Here is a 15,170-nt window from a genome sequence, read left to right as displayed (position 1 = left end):
GTATTTATGCCTTTATTTATTTATTTAGTATACAATATTTTAAACTACACAATACCTTGTATTTCCCAATAAAGGTTCTTACCGTAATACAGATGGATTGACATTTTCTGTACTAGTCATGAGATTTTTCATGCCTGTGTTATGAAGGACACTGGGACGTTGCTGGATATTTTCATGCGGTCGTGGAGACACTGGTGAGTGCTGGTGGCTGTGGCTTTGTGTTGACAACCGTCCACTAGTTTGTTCTGTTCCTGGAAAAGAAACACAGTGAATTTGAAGAAGACATTCTTTTCCCTGACAGAGGTCATGCTTATCAGATGAGCTACCCTTTTTCCCCAGGACAGATAATACAAAACAAAGAGCACTTACCTGGCCTCCATATTGGCGCATGCTCTACATTTGGTGTAAGCACAGATTTCTCTCTTTCTCTTTCCCGCTCAGAAGCTGTTGAGGTCTGCTTGGTCATGTGTGTGCTAGTTGCTGTAACAAAAATGTTACTTTTATGCAAAGAGCTAAAAATGTCAATAAATCAAGTATGCATTTTACAAATTGTATTTTAAACATAGTACCGTATTTTTCGGACCATAAGACGCACTTTTTTTCTCCCAAAAGTGGGGAGAAAAAGTAACTGCGTCTTATGGTCCGAATATACCATGGGTAGGGTCCGGAGTGCCCAGATTTTCAATAGATCACACTGGCTATTATGAGCACATAGTGCTGAGCCTGAATCGGCACTCGAGGAGGCTTTATTACCTTGATACATTAATCCTCAGAGGTCATTCAGAGCATCCTGCGCTATTAGGAAGAGCCAGTAATTTAAAATGCTTTAATTTGACTGGCCCGATGGTCTCTGAGGCAGGATGATGGCTGTGTCATTGGACCAATCACTGTACAGTCACTGCACAGTGATTGGCCCAATGGCAGAGCCATGATCCCGCCTCCGAGACCATCGGATCCAGTAAAATAAAAGCATTTTAAAATTAACAGCTTTTCCCTCAAAGCGCGCTCCTTGCAGATGAGGTGAATCGCCTGTCACGACCCGCACTTCCCACTGAGAGAGGAGGCAGAGAAACGTCCAAAAGCTGCAGGGCAGGCAGAGCACACAGGATTCATGGCAACGGGCCGAGTGATCCAGAGCCGTCTCAGCTGAAGAGCGTCAGCTGCTTTACAGGGACACTGGATCATAACGTCAGCCTCTCGTTCTCTTTCTGGCTGGACACAAGTATCAGAGGTCTGTTTGAAGCAGCCGAGGGCTTCAGGTCACTCATCCCTGTCACACTACTTGCCTGCTTTATGTCTGGTCATACTTCCTTTCCTCCGATGTATACACGCTGTTCTGCTATTAGGAATCAGGGTCAGTGACGCCACGTGCTTCTGTATATACATCTGTATATACATCGGAGGAAAGGAAGTGAAGCGTGACCAGACATAAAGCAGGCAAGTAGCGTGACAGGGATGAGTGACCTGAAGCCCTCGGCTGCTTCAAACAGACCTCTGATACTTGTGTCCAGCTAGAGAGAGAACGAGAGGCTGACTTTATGATCCAGTCTCCCTGCAAAGCAGCTGACGCTCTTCAGCTGAGACGGCTCTGGATCACTCTGCCCGTTGCCATGAATCCTGTGCGCTGTGCCTGCAGCCTTTGGACAGTGTAATTTCCCTGCTTCCTCTCTCCTTGCCTCCACCTGCACCACCATAACATCTGAGCTAAGGGCTCAGTTCTAACAATCCCTGTTGTCTCAAGCGGACCTGAACTCAGAACTTACTCTCAGCTCTAAAAGAAACACAACAGCATAATAGCCTTTACAGAAATACATTTCTTTGTTGTAGCTGATACAAATCCTGCATTTACTCTGCACTTTCACATACTAACATCAACACCAACATACACAGCCTAGAGGTCTGCTGTCCATCATGCACTTACATGCTGATAGATAGATAGATAGATGAGAGAATAAGTGAGATAGACTGGTTTCTGGCATATTAGATACACCAAGAGGACTAAAGAATATAGCAGACCATACAGCAAACCAGCTTGGAGGGAAAAGTTCCACAAGACACCCCTGCACCATGCACCCACCAGGTTTATTATTTTTTTTCCCCAGCTTTTTGTCCTCTAAACCCAGGTGCGTCTTATGGTCCAGAGTGTCTTATAGTCCGAAAAATACGTAAGTATCTGGTGTCCTGCAGTTACAATTTCCAGGTTGTACATAGTATAAAAATAGTGGTTATGTCAATTTCAAAGTACTACTGGTTATAATGAATTTTCCTGCAGAGGCGTTTCTGCTCCCTTCTCTACCAGTAAACCACTACATCCTCTGCACTGGCCTGTGTGGCACAGAGACCACAAGCCAAAATGCCTAGAAGGAGGAAATAAAATCAGTATTGTCAGGAGAGTAAACAACAGTGATTAAAGTGTGCCCAAGACAAAACTCGGGTTCAGAAATACATACTTATCCAAGGAGCAGGAAGCCGCTTCCCACATTGTCTTCTGGTCCCCCATTGCCCCTCATAGACCCTCCGTCTGATTGGGCTCCCGCTCCTCCTCTGGCTCGCCCAGGTACAGTATGGCCGCTCTTGTGCCTGAAGAGGAGTGCAGCCATGATCAGATTACCGACAAGCCCTTGTCAGTAATCTTTGGAGGGTCCGCCAGCGGGGGACTGGAGGACGGTATGGGAAGCCTCATTAGGATGCAGAGGCTTCCCTCTTCTTAGGTAAGTATGTGATTTTTTTACCCAAGCTTCTGCTCGCGTACACTTAACGGTCTGGGCAACCAGGGCTGTAGAGTCGGAGTTGGAGTCGATGAGTCGGAGCAATTTTGGGTACCAAGAGTTGGAGTCGGTGATTTCATAAACTGAGGAGTCGGAGTCGGATGATTTTGTACAAAATCCACAGCCCTGGTAAGTATAAGACTAAGGAGTCGGAGTCGAGGAGTCGGAGCCATTTTGGGTACCCGGAGTCGGAGTCGATGGTTTCTTAAACTGAGGAGTCGGAGTTGGAGTCGGAAGATCTTTGTACAGACTCCACAGCCCTGTGGGCAACTCATGGTTATTTATTATATTTAGGTTAACTGAGACATTACTAATAAGCACTTGCTTTACTGGAAATATTTTTCATTTTTAATTTTAGTAAACAAAATCTCAGCATGCCACTGGCAATGTTAATAACAGCAGCAAGCTGGTACCTGGAGAGAGTGGGGAACTACTTAATCGGCTGCCAAATGTCTGTGGGCTTCCGGATATGTATGTGATGCGGTCCATGGTGGCAGCACTGGGGGCTGCAGACTGAGGTATGAGAACAGGCAGATGTGGCACTTGAGACAGGTCTATAATTCCTACAGGTTAAAAACAAATAAATAAAACAGATGTTAGGTGCAGTTCTCCAACAGGAACAATATAAAGAATATAAGGTATTAGCAGCTGACTACATCCTGTCCAGTCAGAAGGATTAAAATACTCCCATAAAGCTAGCAATAAAGCATTTATCAAATTCATCCCATTATCATCCCAAAAGTAATACTTTTCCTAACATGTACCTTTTCCCCCGCCCCGCATGCTTATGTGAACCCCCCCTCCCCCCCCCCCCCCCAAAAAAAAATAAAAAAAAACTGGCAACACTGGAAATAGCAGTTAATATTAAGCAAATTCAAAGCATGACTGATTGGTACAAAAAGCCTGTGTGACTAAGCTCTGAAAAAAGCAAGTGTTTTCTACTACCACACGCTAAAGCCTTGTACACACTATCAATTATGATTGGCTAATCACCAACCAATTTTGCCTCCTCCATGTAGTATGAGGGTTTACTTACACAATCTTCTCATAGTATTCAATATCTTTTGACCCTCATACTACATGGAGGTGGTAAAATTGGTTGGTGATTAGTCAATCATAATTGATAGTGTGTACAAGGCTTTAGGCCGACGGCTCTGTGGACCTCGTTTAGGAGGGAGAAGGCAGGTGTCTAGGAGAAAGAAGGCAGGTGGCTAGGATGGAGAAGGCAACTGACCTACTACAAGGGAGAAGGCAGGTGGCTGGGAGGTAAAAGGCAGATGGCTAGGAGGGAGAAAACAGGCGGCTAGGAGAAAGATGGCAGGTGGCAAGGAGGGAGAAGGCAGGTGTTTAGGAGGGAGATGGCAGGTGGCTAGGAGGGAGACAGAAGGTGTTTAGGAGGGAGATGGCAGGTGTTTAGGAGGGAGATGGCAGGTGTTTAGGAGGGAGATGGCAGGTGGCTAGGAGGGAGATGGCAGGTGGCTAGGAGGGAGATGGCAGGTGGCTAGGAGGGAGATGGCAGGTGGCTAGGAGGGAGACAGTAGGTGTTTAGGAGGGAGATGGCAGGTGGCTAGGAGGGAGATGGCAGGTGGCTAGGAGGGAGATGGCAGGTGTTTAAGAGGGAGATGGCAGGTGGCTAGGAGGGAGATGGCAGGTGGCTAGGAGGGAGAAGGCAGGTGGCTAGGAGGGAGACACTAGGTGTTTAGGAGGGAGAAGGCAGGTGTTTAGGAGGGAGAAGGCAGGAGTTTAGGAGGGAGAAGGCAGGAGTTTAGGAGGGAGAAGGCAGGTGGCTAGGAGGGAGATGGCAGGTGGCTAGGAGGGAGATGGCAGGTGGCTAGGAGGGAGACAGTAGGTGTTTAGGAGGGAGAAGGCAGGTGTTTAGGAGGGAGAAGGCAGGTGTTTAGGAGGGAGAAGGCAGGTGTTTAGGAGGGAGAAGGCAGGAGTTTAGGAGGGAGAAGGCAGGAGTTTAGGCGGGAGAAGGCAGGTGGCTAGGAGGGAGATGGCAGGTGGCTAGGAGGGAGATGGCAGGTGGCTAGGAGGGAGACAGTAGGTGTTTAGGAGGGAGAAGGCAGGTGTTTAGGAGGGAGAAGGCAGGTGTTTAGGAGGGAGAAGGCAGGAGTTTAGGCGGGAGAAGGCAGGTGTTTAGGAGGGAGAAGGCAGGTAGCTAGGAGGGAGACAGAACTCGATGGGCGTATGTATTTTTTCAACCCAAATAACGATGTAACTATGTAAGAAGGTGTTGAGGAGGAAGAAGGCAGGTGTTTAGGAAAGAGAGACCAGTGGACATTTGAGCCAGCTAATAAGTCTGACTTGCATTAAAGTTTAATGCAAATTGTAAAGTATGCATAAATTGCATTGCAGGGAGCCCGCAACTGGAGTCTGTGGCACCATTACAGGTCAAGCAGCATGTGACAGCATCCCATACAGTGATTGCAATGGCCACCTCATACTAAGACACAGAACTGCAATTTCTATCCTTTAACTAAGTAAATCAGTAGGTAGGTTTTAGCTTTTTTACTCTAGAACCTACAGAGATAGCGTGCAAATCCTCAGATAAGGAACTGCTACTTCCATTACAGCCTAATCTCAAGAAAAGTGCTTCATCACATATCCCAATTAATGTAACTGACTTACTGCAGCATGATGACACAAGGCCATTTATAAATAGACTACATCACTACTGCTACTTAGAATTATAATACTATTCATACAGTTCAAGATAAAAAGGCATGAAATCTAGTCACAGAGTACAGGAAAATGCAGATGATCACGGTTTGCATTCTTTTCTTTGCTACACCAGAAAATGATAGCTGGCTGAATGGCTGCTACAGACAAAGAGAGTCTCTGTTCATCTCCAGCTTGATGATTTGACTAGCTCCTTTTAATCTGCATACAGGTGTACAAGTGGAATGTGACACCTAGTAATGAGCACATTTGTTATAGACAAAGACAGCTCTGTGTAAACATTAGCACACTGCATGACTTCCACAATGATGCTACAGCAGCTCAGCCAGAACTAAATATGTAAATTTGGCTTCAAGAGCAATTGAACAAGCTACAATGCTAAAGGCCATTCAGTGCATACTTCTAGGACCTGCTGTGTAGTTGAGAGCAGCCAGAGCTGGATCCCTTGGTTGGAGGCCACGAAGCATTTCAGCCCTCTGTGCCATAGCAGTAGTGGGGTTATGGTGCATATGCTGGGAGGTGATGTAGTCATTGATAATGGTCTGGCGATTTTCCATGGCAGCAGTATCTGGATAACCTCGGATGAGATACGGTGGATAGAGGTGGGGATAAGCTGGATTGGGAGCCAAGTGTCGGGGCAAGTAATAGGCAGCTGTAGAAAGGATTACAAGAAACGTTATTATTCACACAACTGCAGTATAACATTATTACTATCAACAGTAAGACGACCCACCCAACCAGTTCAGTAAATAAAAACCAGAATGTGCAGCTGTGCACAAATCAACCATCCCCAAGACAACCTGAGATATGTATACTCGCTCTACAATTTTTGGGAGGATATAATAAACAAAATCAGGTGATCACTAGGGATGGTTGGAATTGCGAAATCTCGAATCCGATGGAATTCCAATTTCTGAACAGAATTCCATGGAAAAAAAAGCCTCATACATGTTATCGTAATCACATTTGGTAGGTATATGAGGAAGAATAGAGCAAACGAGTATGGGGACTTTGCAATTAAATCCGTAATTCTGTTATTCCAATGCAAAGCTAGAAATTCGGAATTCCACAGAGTTCGATTGCTCATCCCTAGATCAAGCTACTGTTTTATTTAAAAAATAATAAAAGTATTAGCACATTTTTTGTATAATCTTGTCACCCCTTTGCTTGATCTAGATAGTTTGCAGTGGCTGTTGTGGAAAACATAGGTATTCGTTCCATACATGGTCATTAAGCAGTAAATGGGGACATTTATGAACCAAGCTGCAACACTATAGTAGATCCCTCTTACACTTTGTAGTAGAAACTAACAATAAATCCCACCATGTAAATACAGAACTCTGTCCTGAAAGGTATAGAAGAAATGGTACACATACACATGTATTCAGGCACAGATTAGGGGCATATGTACAATCAATGTCACATTATTACAAAGTGTAGTAAAAGTGTTAACATTCATAGCTAATGGCTTTGCCAGAAAACTATACCTGCTTCCAATGGGATTCCTCTGGAAATGGCTGCTGGGTCAAATGCTAAAGGAATGTGACCTCGATAAATGTCAGCTGGGCTGACTCCTCGCAGTAAGTGCTCATAGGGGGACATGGTGTGAAGATGTTCAGGAACTGTGGTGTGGGGGGATTTGGAGCTTGAGATGTCTCTGGGATTTGGGGTGCTCTTCCTTTCCTGGGTCACAGGTTTTCCAGAACTGATGCCACCTAAAGGTGATAAAATTGTAATTTTTAATAATTATTAACCTACTTATCTGTATCCTGTGCAGACAATTACATTAAAAAAGAGAGGAAGATGGTAATGTTAATTATTTACTATACAATGCATGTACCAAATTCACAGGTTAAGGCAAAAGTACGAACTTCTAAATTAGTAACATATTACCGTAAATAAATTGTTTGTTTTTGGGGTGTTCTACTTGCTAGTCTTACTATCTTAATGTGAAAGTGCAATGTGGTCTTGTTTTATTGTAATGTAGTAAAGAAAAGACAGGTCCATGTCCAATTTATAGACAGAGGCATTTAACAACCTGAATTTTGTAGTTGAAAATAGTGGTCACAGTCTGTCCTCCCCGTTAATCAGCTTCAATCTTCACCCTTTGCCTAGGTTTGCTCTGATTACACATCTCCAGTTAAAATTGGCCTTCATGCTGGGGCAATAGACAGGATTTGGATGTGGCTAGGCATGTCCTAAAACTGTTTGTAGCAGTGTCTCACTGTGGGGAGATCGTTTGAGCTGAATTTCATCACAAACAGTAATGTGTTGGGGAGTTCATTTCAGTTGCAATTTTCCCACTCTTGATACTTCAGTAAATCAAAAAGACTATCCACAGTGGTGTGTTGCAGTGCAATGTTGCAGCCTCATAGTAACGTGGCTTTCTGCACTGCAATGCACCACCTATGTGACGTTCACAGTTTTGTCTGTGCATTGCAGTGTGCAGCATCCCAATGCACTGCATTACCGCAAAATGCAAAAGTTGACAGTGAAGAATACTTTTCACTGACTGTATGCTTCACTGTATGTGATGCAACGCCTGAATAACGTGTGGCGGCACATTCCCGTTCCTGCTATTACAGGAAATGCATGCAAAACCCACTGTGGACGTAGCCTAAATCAGGATATAACAAACAACAATATGAAAATTCACAGTTCTTTGCAAAGATCTGTTATTCTCTTATGGCCCATACTCACGAGGGACTTTTGTCGCCTCAACACGCGGCGCGCGCGTGTTGCGGCGACAGGTCGCCCGTGAGTATGGGCCGTCGCACGCGCGCGCACCCCGAACTGTCGCCCGCCGCTCATGTCGCCATGCGATTGAAAGTTTCAATCGCATGGCGACAGTCGCCGCCGCACCTCCTCCGCAACTGTCGCTAGTCCGCGTGAGTACGCGGACTAGCGACAGCAACCTCCACTGTATCAAATGGAGCTTCCGGCGGGGGGAGGAGGAACGTCGGCGACAGCTTCCGCCTCGCCGCTGGTCCCTCTTCCGCGTGTGTACGCGGAGGGACCTGGCGAGAAGCTGTCGCCGGCCTGTCGCCCACACGCTCACGTGTGCTGGCGACAGGCAACATTTGCAGCCCGTGAGTACGGGCCTTCAGCTTCATAGATCGGTCTGCTCCCTTATTGCAGGATGTGTGTAAAGTTTCTTCATTTCAAAAAACAGCTTCTCAAAGCAGCAAACCACAACCAAATCTAGGCAGCAAATAATGATGGCATAAGACAACATTTAAATGTGACAAATATGGTGGGGTAACTATTTGAGGATACTCAGCATAACAGAAAAAGAAATCTCATTAACTGCAGTTGCTCTTTAATTATTGGTCACAAATTCCAAGGTCTTAGCTTTCGTAATGGTGAAAACTTGCTTGCTTTCTGCTCACAAAACTTAACGGGAACCTGAGACGAGTAGCATCTCAGGTTCCATACTTACTTGGAGCTTCCTTAAGCCCCCTTATCCTTTGCCGTCTCCCTCGGGTGGCACCAATCCCCAGAAATTCCGCCTGAAAACTTGTCGCGCTTCATCGCTCATGCGTGTACCGGCCAGGCATGCTCCCCCTTTGCACTTCCGTCCCTGGGAGCATACTGCACAAGCGCAGAAAGCTCCCACCCATGGGAGCGTGCCCGGGAGGGCATGCGCAACAAATGTACACTTTAAGTACATCAGAACGATATATATATACACAGTATATATATATATGCTAAAATATATATTCCCCATAAAAGGCATCTAGACTTTTGTGGAGGATAAATAAAATCTTCCGTAACAAGTATGGCAACATCACCTACATAGATTGCAAGGATTTTAACAAACATGACTGCACAAAAAGCTTGCCTCTCCCTGGAAATGAACTTAAAAAACCTCACCTCTGTATAGATGTGCTTGCTGGCCCCTCCCAGTTATCCATACAGGCTTAAAGGATACCCAAAGTGACATGATGAGATAGACATGTGTATGTACAGTGCCTAGCACACAAATAAGTATGCTGTGTTCCTTTTTTTCTTTCTCTGCCTGAAAGAGTTAAATATCAGGTATGTAAGTGGCTGTCTCAGTCCTGACTCAGACAGGAAGTGACTACAGTGTGACCCTCACTGATAAGAAATTCCAACTCTAAAACCCTTCGGAGCAGAAAATGGCTTCTGAGAGCAAGAAAGAGATAAAAGGGGGAATTTCTTATCAGTGAGCATAGTTATTTGTGTGCTGGGCACTGTACATACACATGTCTATCTCATTATGTTACAACTCACTTCGGGTATCTTTTAGGGCCCGTTTCCACTAGTGCGGTGCGGAATCGCCGCATATCACCGTTGACAAAATCGCATGCGGGTGCGATTCCGCATGCGTTTTTTGCCGCGATTTCGCATGCGATTTCGCATAGGCAGGGTATATGCGATTTTAACCATGTCACTGCCTGTGTCAATTTACATTACTTTCAATGCGAAATCGCACGCGAAATCACGGGGAAAAACGCATGCAAAAAACGCATGCGATTTCCCTATTAAATACATTACCTGCGAATCGCCTGCATTCCACACGCAGGCGAATTCTGCAGGGTCTACCGTGCAGAAAAATCCTGCACATAAAAACGCAACTGAAAACTGACAAGTGGAAACAGTCCCATCCACTTGTATTGCCTATGCGAATCCGCATGCGTTGTCTGCATGCGAATTCGCGCTAGTGGAAACGGGCCCTTAAAGAGGAATCAGGTTAAAAATAAACCTTTGAGTATAATACAAAAGCAACTGGAGGCACCTAATCAATGGTAAAAAAAGGACCGTATATTTTTATAAAGTGAAAATAGGAGGATAAGTGCAAACTTACCTTCCCAATGATTCACTGATAACAATTTCAGATGTTTATTCAAAAAATATTGCACATGTAAGACAACGCATCTCACAGCCTAAAAAAACGCTTCCTCAGGTCAAGATAAGTGCTTTAATAGCAGTTTCCCAAAAAATTCTACTATATACATCTTTCACCTGACCCAGAACGTACTACACCAGATTGAGCTCCCAGTGTCCCTGTGTTTTTGATATGTTCTGTATCCACTTTGAATATACTGCACCCATAGCAATGTAAATAGGAAGCACAACAGTACTACCCATCTACACCTCGCCCACTGCTGAAAATATTTGATGCGTGGCTTCCTGTATCAAATTTAGGCTACCACCATCTTAAAGAAACAAGCGTAACCACAAAAATGCAAAACACATGCACTTTTTCTGCATTTGCAATTCTGGGAGAGGTGCTCCCAGACGCAATTGTAATCTTGGAACCAGGAGCGACGAGGAGGTAAGAGAGATGAGGGGAGAGGCTACATTACCTTAGAAGTTTATAGGCAAGGAGGGAAAAAACATTTTTCAGGGGGAAAATTGACTATTTAATATACAGTACATGAGGAAACCTTTAGTAATGACTCCCCATTTTATCATGAATACACTTTAAGACCTCTACTGAGTGAAAATGCAGGAGAAAAGGTAGTTAAATAAAGGGTCCTGATTTGTTTATCTCAAGAATTAGCTTTCCTTATAGTTGAGGTAATAAATAAGCAAGAAAAGATATTTCAAGAGGAAAACTGTGAATCTATCATGGTTTGTATGGTTGTGCTGAGGATGTAGCATTGTATAGAAAATCTGGTTCATACCCTGTTCAACCTATACCGTATTTTGTACATCACTGTTACCAGACCAGAAGCTACATCCAAACAGGACAGAAAGCAAGTTGTCCTGCAGAGGAAAGCACATTTGGCCCATGAAACAGGTAATCTAGGCACTTTTCCATTGGGTGCATTTTGACCCTGTTTTCAGACAGCATGTGATCCTATGCGATATTGTGACAGGAACAGCACTGAGATTAACATGGCAATCGTGGTGCCTCTTTTCCACCCATCTAAATCCCATTGCAAATCGCGTAGAAAATGCGCTCGGTGTAAATAGTGAAAATCACATCACAGAGCATTCATGATACTGATCACAATTTTAAGTGAAAAAAGAGACATAAACATGATGTTTCTATATGCAATTAGAATACACCTTATTCAATTCTAGTATCAGTTAGGCTCTGACTAAATACATTACGTACTCATCACAAAAAGGGATTTTGGAGAGTTTTTCCAAATTCATAAGCAGAAAATTAGAAATATAAATGTCAGTGCAACAAATGGTCTACTGTTTCCACAAAGCAAACTTTCAATCATCCCATATTTGATAGGTGTCCTCAGAAAAAGTGTCCCCAACAATTATTTTTCTTTGATCAGTGTTCTGGGACAATCATTCAAATCACTTGTTTCCTGTTTTAGTTACTCTCTAATTATGTTAATTTAAAAAAAAAAGATAAATAAATAATACTTGATGAGAGTTACAAACCCTTTTCAGCTCTAGAAATAAGTGTTTTATTTGTTACCGATTCAATCCCTGATGCAAAGATTTAACCCTTTTCTATAAGAAAAAGACATGAAGGAAAGCCATCGTCTTTACTTTAAAGAAAACAAGCGGAAGAAAAAAACAAACTGCAATGATACCCCTATAACAGACGGAAGGACAGACAGACAGTCAGTCAGTCAGTCAGTCAGATAATAGCAACAAAAGCTAGAGAAATTCTATGAATCCTACCGTCGTGTGGTCGCTGTGTTGACTCTCTTGTGGTGACTGGAGATCCCCTATTCATTGGATGTGTGCTATATGATGCTCCGTGTTGTAGCTGGTGCTCTTCATAGGACAGTGGGCTGTGTCGGGGTTTTCCAGGATCTGGAACAATTACTGGAGATCCTCTGGTTATTGATCCCGATCCAGATCTACTTTTCAGCAACATCTCATCATAGACCCGCTCCATGGCTCTGGGGTCCTGCAAAACGTCCATTGGATGCAGAGGGTGGTAAGGTCGCCCTGTGCTACCAATTATGGATCGTACATCATGCTTCTTTGAAGAACTACTGTCATATTTCAAAGGTGTACCCTGTAAAGGGAATAGTGATTTAAAGATTAGCTACAATTATGAGAGACCACTTATAGTAAAGGATTAATAATCAAGTATTTCTGTGCAAAATCAGATGCAATTCCATGTCTCAAAGGAGAACGATCATTGACAGTATTTATATTTAATAACTGAGCACAGATTGACCACAGTTCTGTTGGAAATGCTTTTTTTTATGAAGTTAGATAAAAATGCGCACTTTGCAGTGCAAATAAGCTGTTAACAGTATCACTAAAGAGAATACCAGTTGGCCTATGAAGGGTTCACTTGCTAAATTATAAAGTGAGTTTGCATCACAGATCAGAAGAATGAATAACCTCATCACTTCTTTACTGAGTGTGCATAGCCTTCCTTGCCACTCCACATTACTGTCTTCATACTACTGAGAATTTGAAAATCTTAAATGTAACCAAAGCAATGCAATGGCTGAGGCAGTGTGTAAAAGGCCTGTGATGAACTGTAATGAAACACAAATGATTGTAAGTAAAATAAAAATGGTGCATTGCTGGAATGGCTGCTAGTCTATTCAGGGATATACACAAGTGTTATCCTGCAGGCTGTTGCATGTTATCTAGGTATTTGGCTGTGCTCTGTGTTTCCTTGGGTTGGTTTGGAAAGCACATTCTTATGGAACGTTGCCCATTGCTTAACAACAACAGCAACGCCTGCCTGAGGACTTCCACTTTCAGAGCCAAGTGTACTAAAGTGCGCAGTGATCTTTCACCTCATTAGTCGCACTGCTGTTTCACAAAGCATCATTTCTCAAGTACACTGCTAAGGGGAAATCTATGTGTTCTAAACATTTCATCTTCCCACTTGCTTTGTTGTGACATGATTTGTAAACCAAATTAGAATGAAAGAAGTTTTGAATCAAGATGATACCATTTACTGGCAACCGTAGAAGTAAAGGAGTAAGATTTCTGTTATGAAGCCGTCATAGCCGGAAGCTTACTCCTTTTCTTCTAAGTTAGTCAATAAATGGTATTATCCTGATTCACATCGTCTTGCTTTTACTGATGGCTAACACGGTGCAACACTCCCCTGCCAAACCAAACTAACCACAGGAAAACTTGTCTATAAATCTTTTTATCTCAGGCTAACAGTTAGGTTCTCTGTGTGTTAACCAGACATCGGTATAGACAACAAATAGTATAGAACATCACAAACAGATCATTTATGCAACAGAAATTCTCCAAGAATCCTGAAAAGCAAGTGATAAGTTTGACCAGGTGATCAATTTGTAATCCTCTATTTGTTTGTGATCACGTGACCATATCATGTTCCAGCTTGTAGTGTGGGCAAAAAAAGGAAGTAGAAGTGAGATGATTATGATCAGCCAAATATGAGGCTTACAAATCAACCATCAGTTTAAATGATTCTCCATGGATTCACTTCAAGAAGAATTGAATTAGAACAAAGGTGGCCATGCATCAGGCGACTTGGCAGCCGATCAACCATCCGATTCTGAGTATAATTGAATTGGATAAAAATCAGTGCTGCCAAATGCATGCGCGATTGACGATGCGACCAATTTTTCGGCTCAAATTGGTCGCATAAATCGGTCGGACATGCTGCAAGATGTCGGGCCATCGTGGTCAGTCGGGTGCGTGGCGGTAAAGACGAGCGATAGCGAGATGAGCTACGTAACTCCCATCGGTGTTTCCCTAATGTATAAATATGTATGTATGTATGCACTGTATGTATGTGTATTTATACATTACCTGTCTGGTGTCATGGTGCCTAATCCCGCCTCTCTCCATTACACTTCCCATACACGCTGGTGGCGCATAGCACGCCTGCGCACGTGTTACATCACACAGGCAGGCATGTATAGGGAAGAGTGGGGGATTCGGAGGACAGATGGGCACTGCAACCCAGGTAATGTACCAATGCACATACATAAACATTTATGCATTAGGGGAACAGCAGTGAGGAGGCACATGCGGCGGGCTTGGCCTATTCCTGAGATAACTCATGCTGAAATTGATCGGGATTTGACCTGTGGTGTATGGGCAGCTGACAGATCTCTCTCTAATCAGATTCGATCAGAGAGAGATTTGTCTCGGTCAAATCTGCCCATCATCACTAGATGTATGGCTACCTTTAGCCGATCATCTGGGAAGATCATACAATAACTGTGCACATTACTAGCTTGCACAGAAGCGCACTGTAGGCAAAAATGATTGCATACTACATAATCATCAAGCCGTCAAAGTGCAGTGACTAATAGAGAATATAACTTTCAGTTCTCAGACTATTTTTTTCTTGTCACCATACACAAAGCATTGTCTCTTAGTTGCTACCATTACACATAAATAGGCCCTAAGGGCCAGTTCACACTTGCTCCGAAAACATATCTGTGGCTCCGCTTTTTCAGCACCGGATCAAAACCGGAGCCACGGATACCAATGTTAAAAATAGCTGTCTTCATCCAACAAAAAAATCGGATCCGTCTGCGTTCAGGGGGATCTGTTTTAAAAACCTGAACGGACGGTCCGGATTTTCTGCATTTTCCCGGACCGCACATGGATTCAGATACAATTAACAAAGAAAGGGACAGGGGGGAAATACTGGGCTGCAGGAAGGGGAGTGAATAATGGCTGCACTTTTGGCCCTAGAGTATGTATTGGCTCAACTCAAGGCACAGGAGGGCATAATGGTTGCGATACTTTATGCAGTGCAGTCATTAACCCCTTCTGTGCCCCAAGTGCAGCCATTAACTTTGCTGGGTAGACTTATAC

General features: G+C 43.7%; 1 protein-coding gene across 17 annotated transcripts in view; it reads right to left on the bottom strand.

Moving 5' to 3' along the window:
- NCOR2 (nuclear receptor corepressor 2) overlaps positions 1–15,170 on the bottom strand; it is a 641,335-nt gene that overhangs the window by 40,752 nt on the left and 585,413 nt on the right. For 16 of the 17 annotated variants that reach the window (XM_068243885.1, XM_068243983.1, XM_068243973.1 and 13 more), the window contains 6 exons: positions 12,069–12,411; positions 6,938–7,165; positions 5,851–6,102; positions 3,182–3,331; positions 370–480; positions 83–251 (listed from right to left, as the gene is read on the bottom strand). In XM_068243885.1, coding sequence (XP_068099986.1) covers positions 83–251; positions 370–480; positions 3,182–3,331; positions 5,851–6,102; positions 6,938–7,165; positions 12,069–12,411 — 1,253 coding nt within the window. The remainder of the gene's footprint in view (positions 1–82; positions 252–369; positions 481–3,181; positions 3,332–5,850; positions 6,103–6,937; positions 7,166–12,068; positions 12,412–15,170) is intronic. The other variant, XM_068243948.1, reaches the window with a different exon arrangement.

This window comes from Hyperolius riggenbachi, chromosome 1 (genome assembly GCF_040937935.1).
Source record: "Hyperolius riggenbachi isolate aHypRig1 chromosome 1, aHypRig1.pri, whole genome shotgun sequence".
Classification (NCBI taxonomy): Eukaryota; Metazoa; Chordata; class Amphibia; order Anura; family Hyperoliidae; genus Hyperolius; species Hyperolius riggenbachi.
The sequence above is the reverse complement of the archived record's forward strand: the minus strand, read 5'-3'. Positions and strand labels throughout refer to the sequence as shown.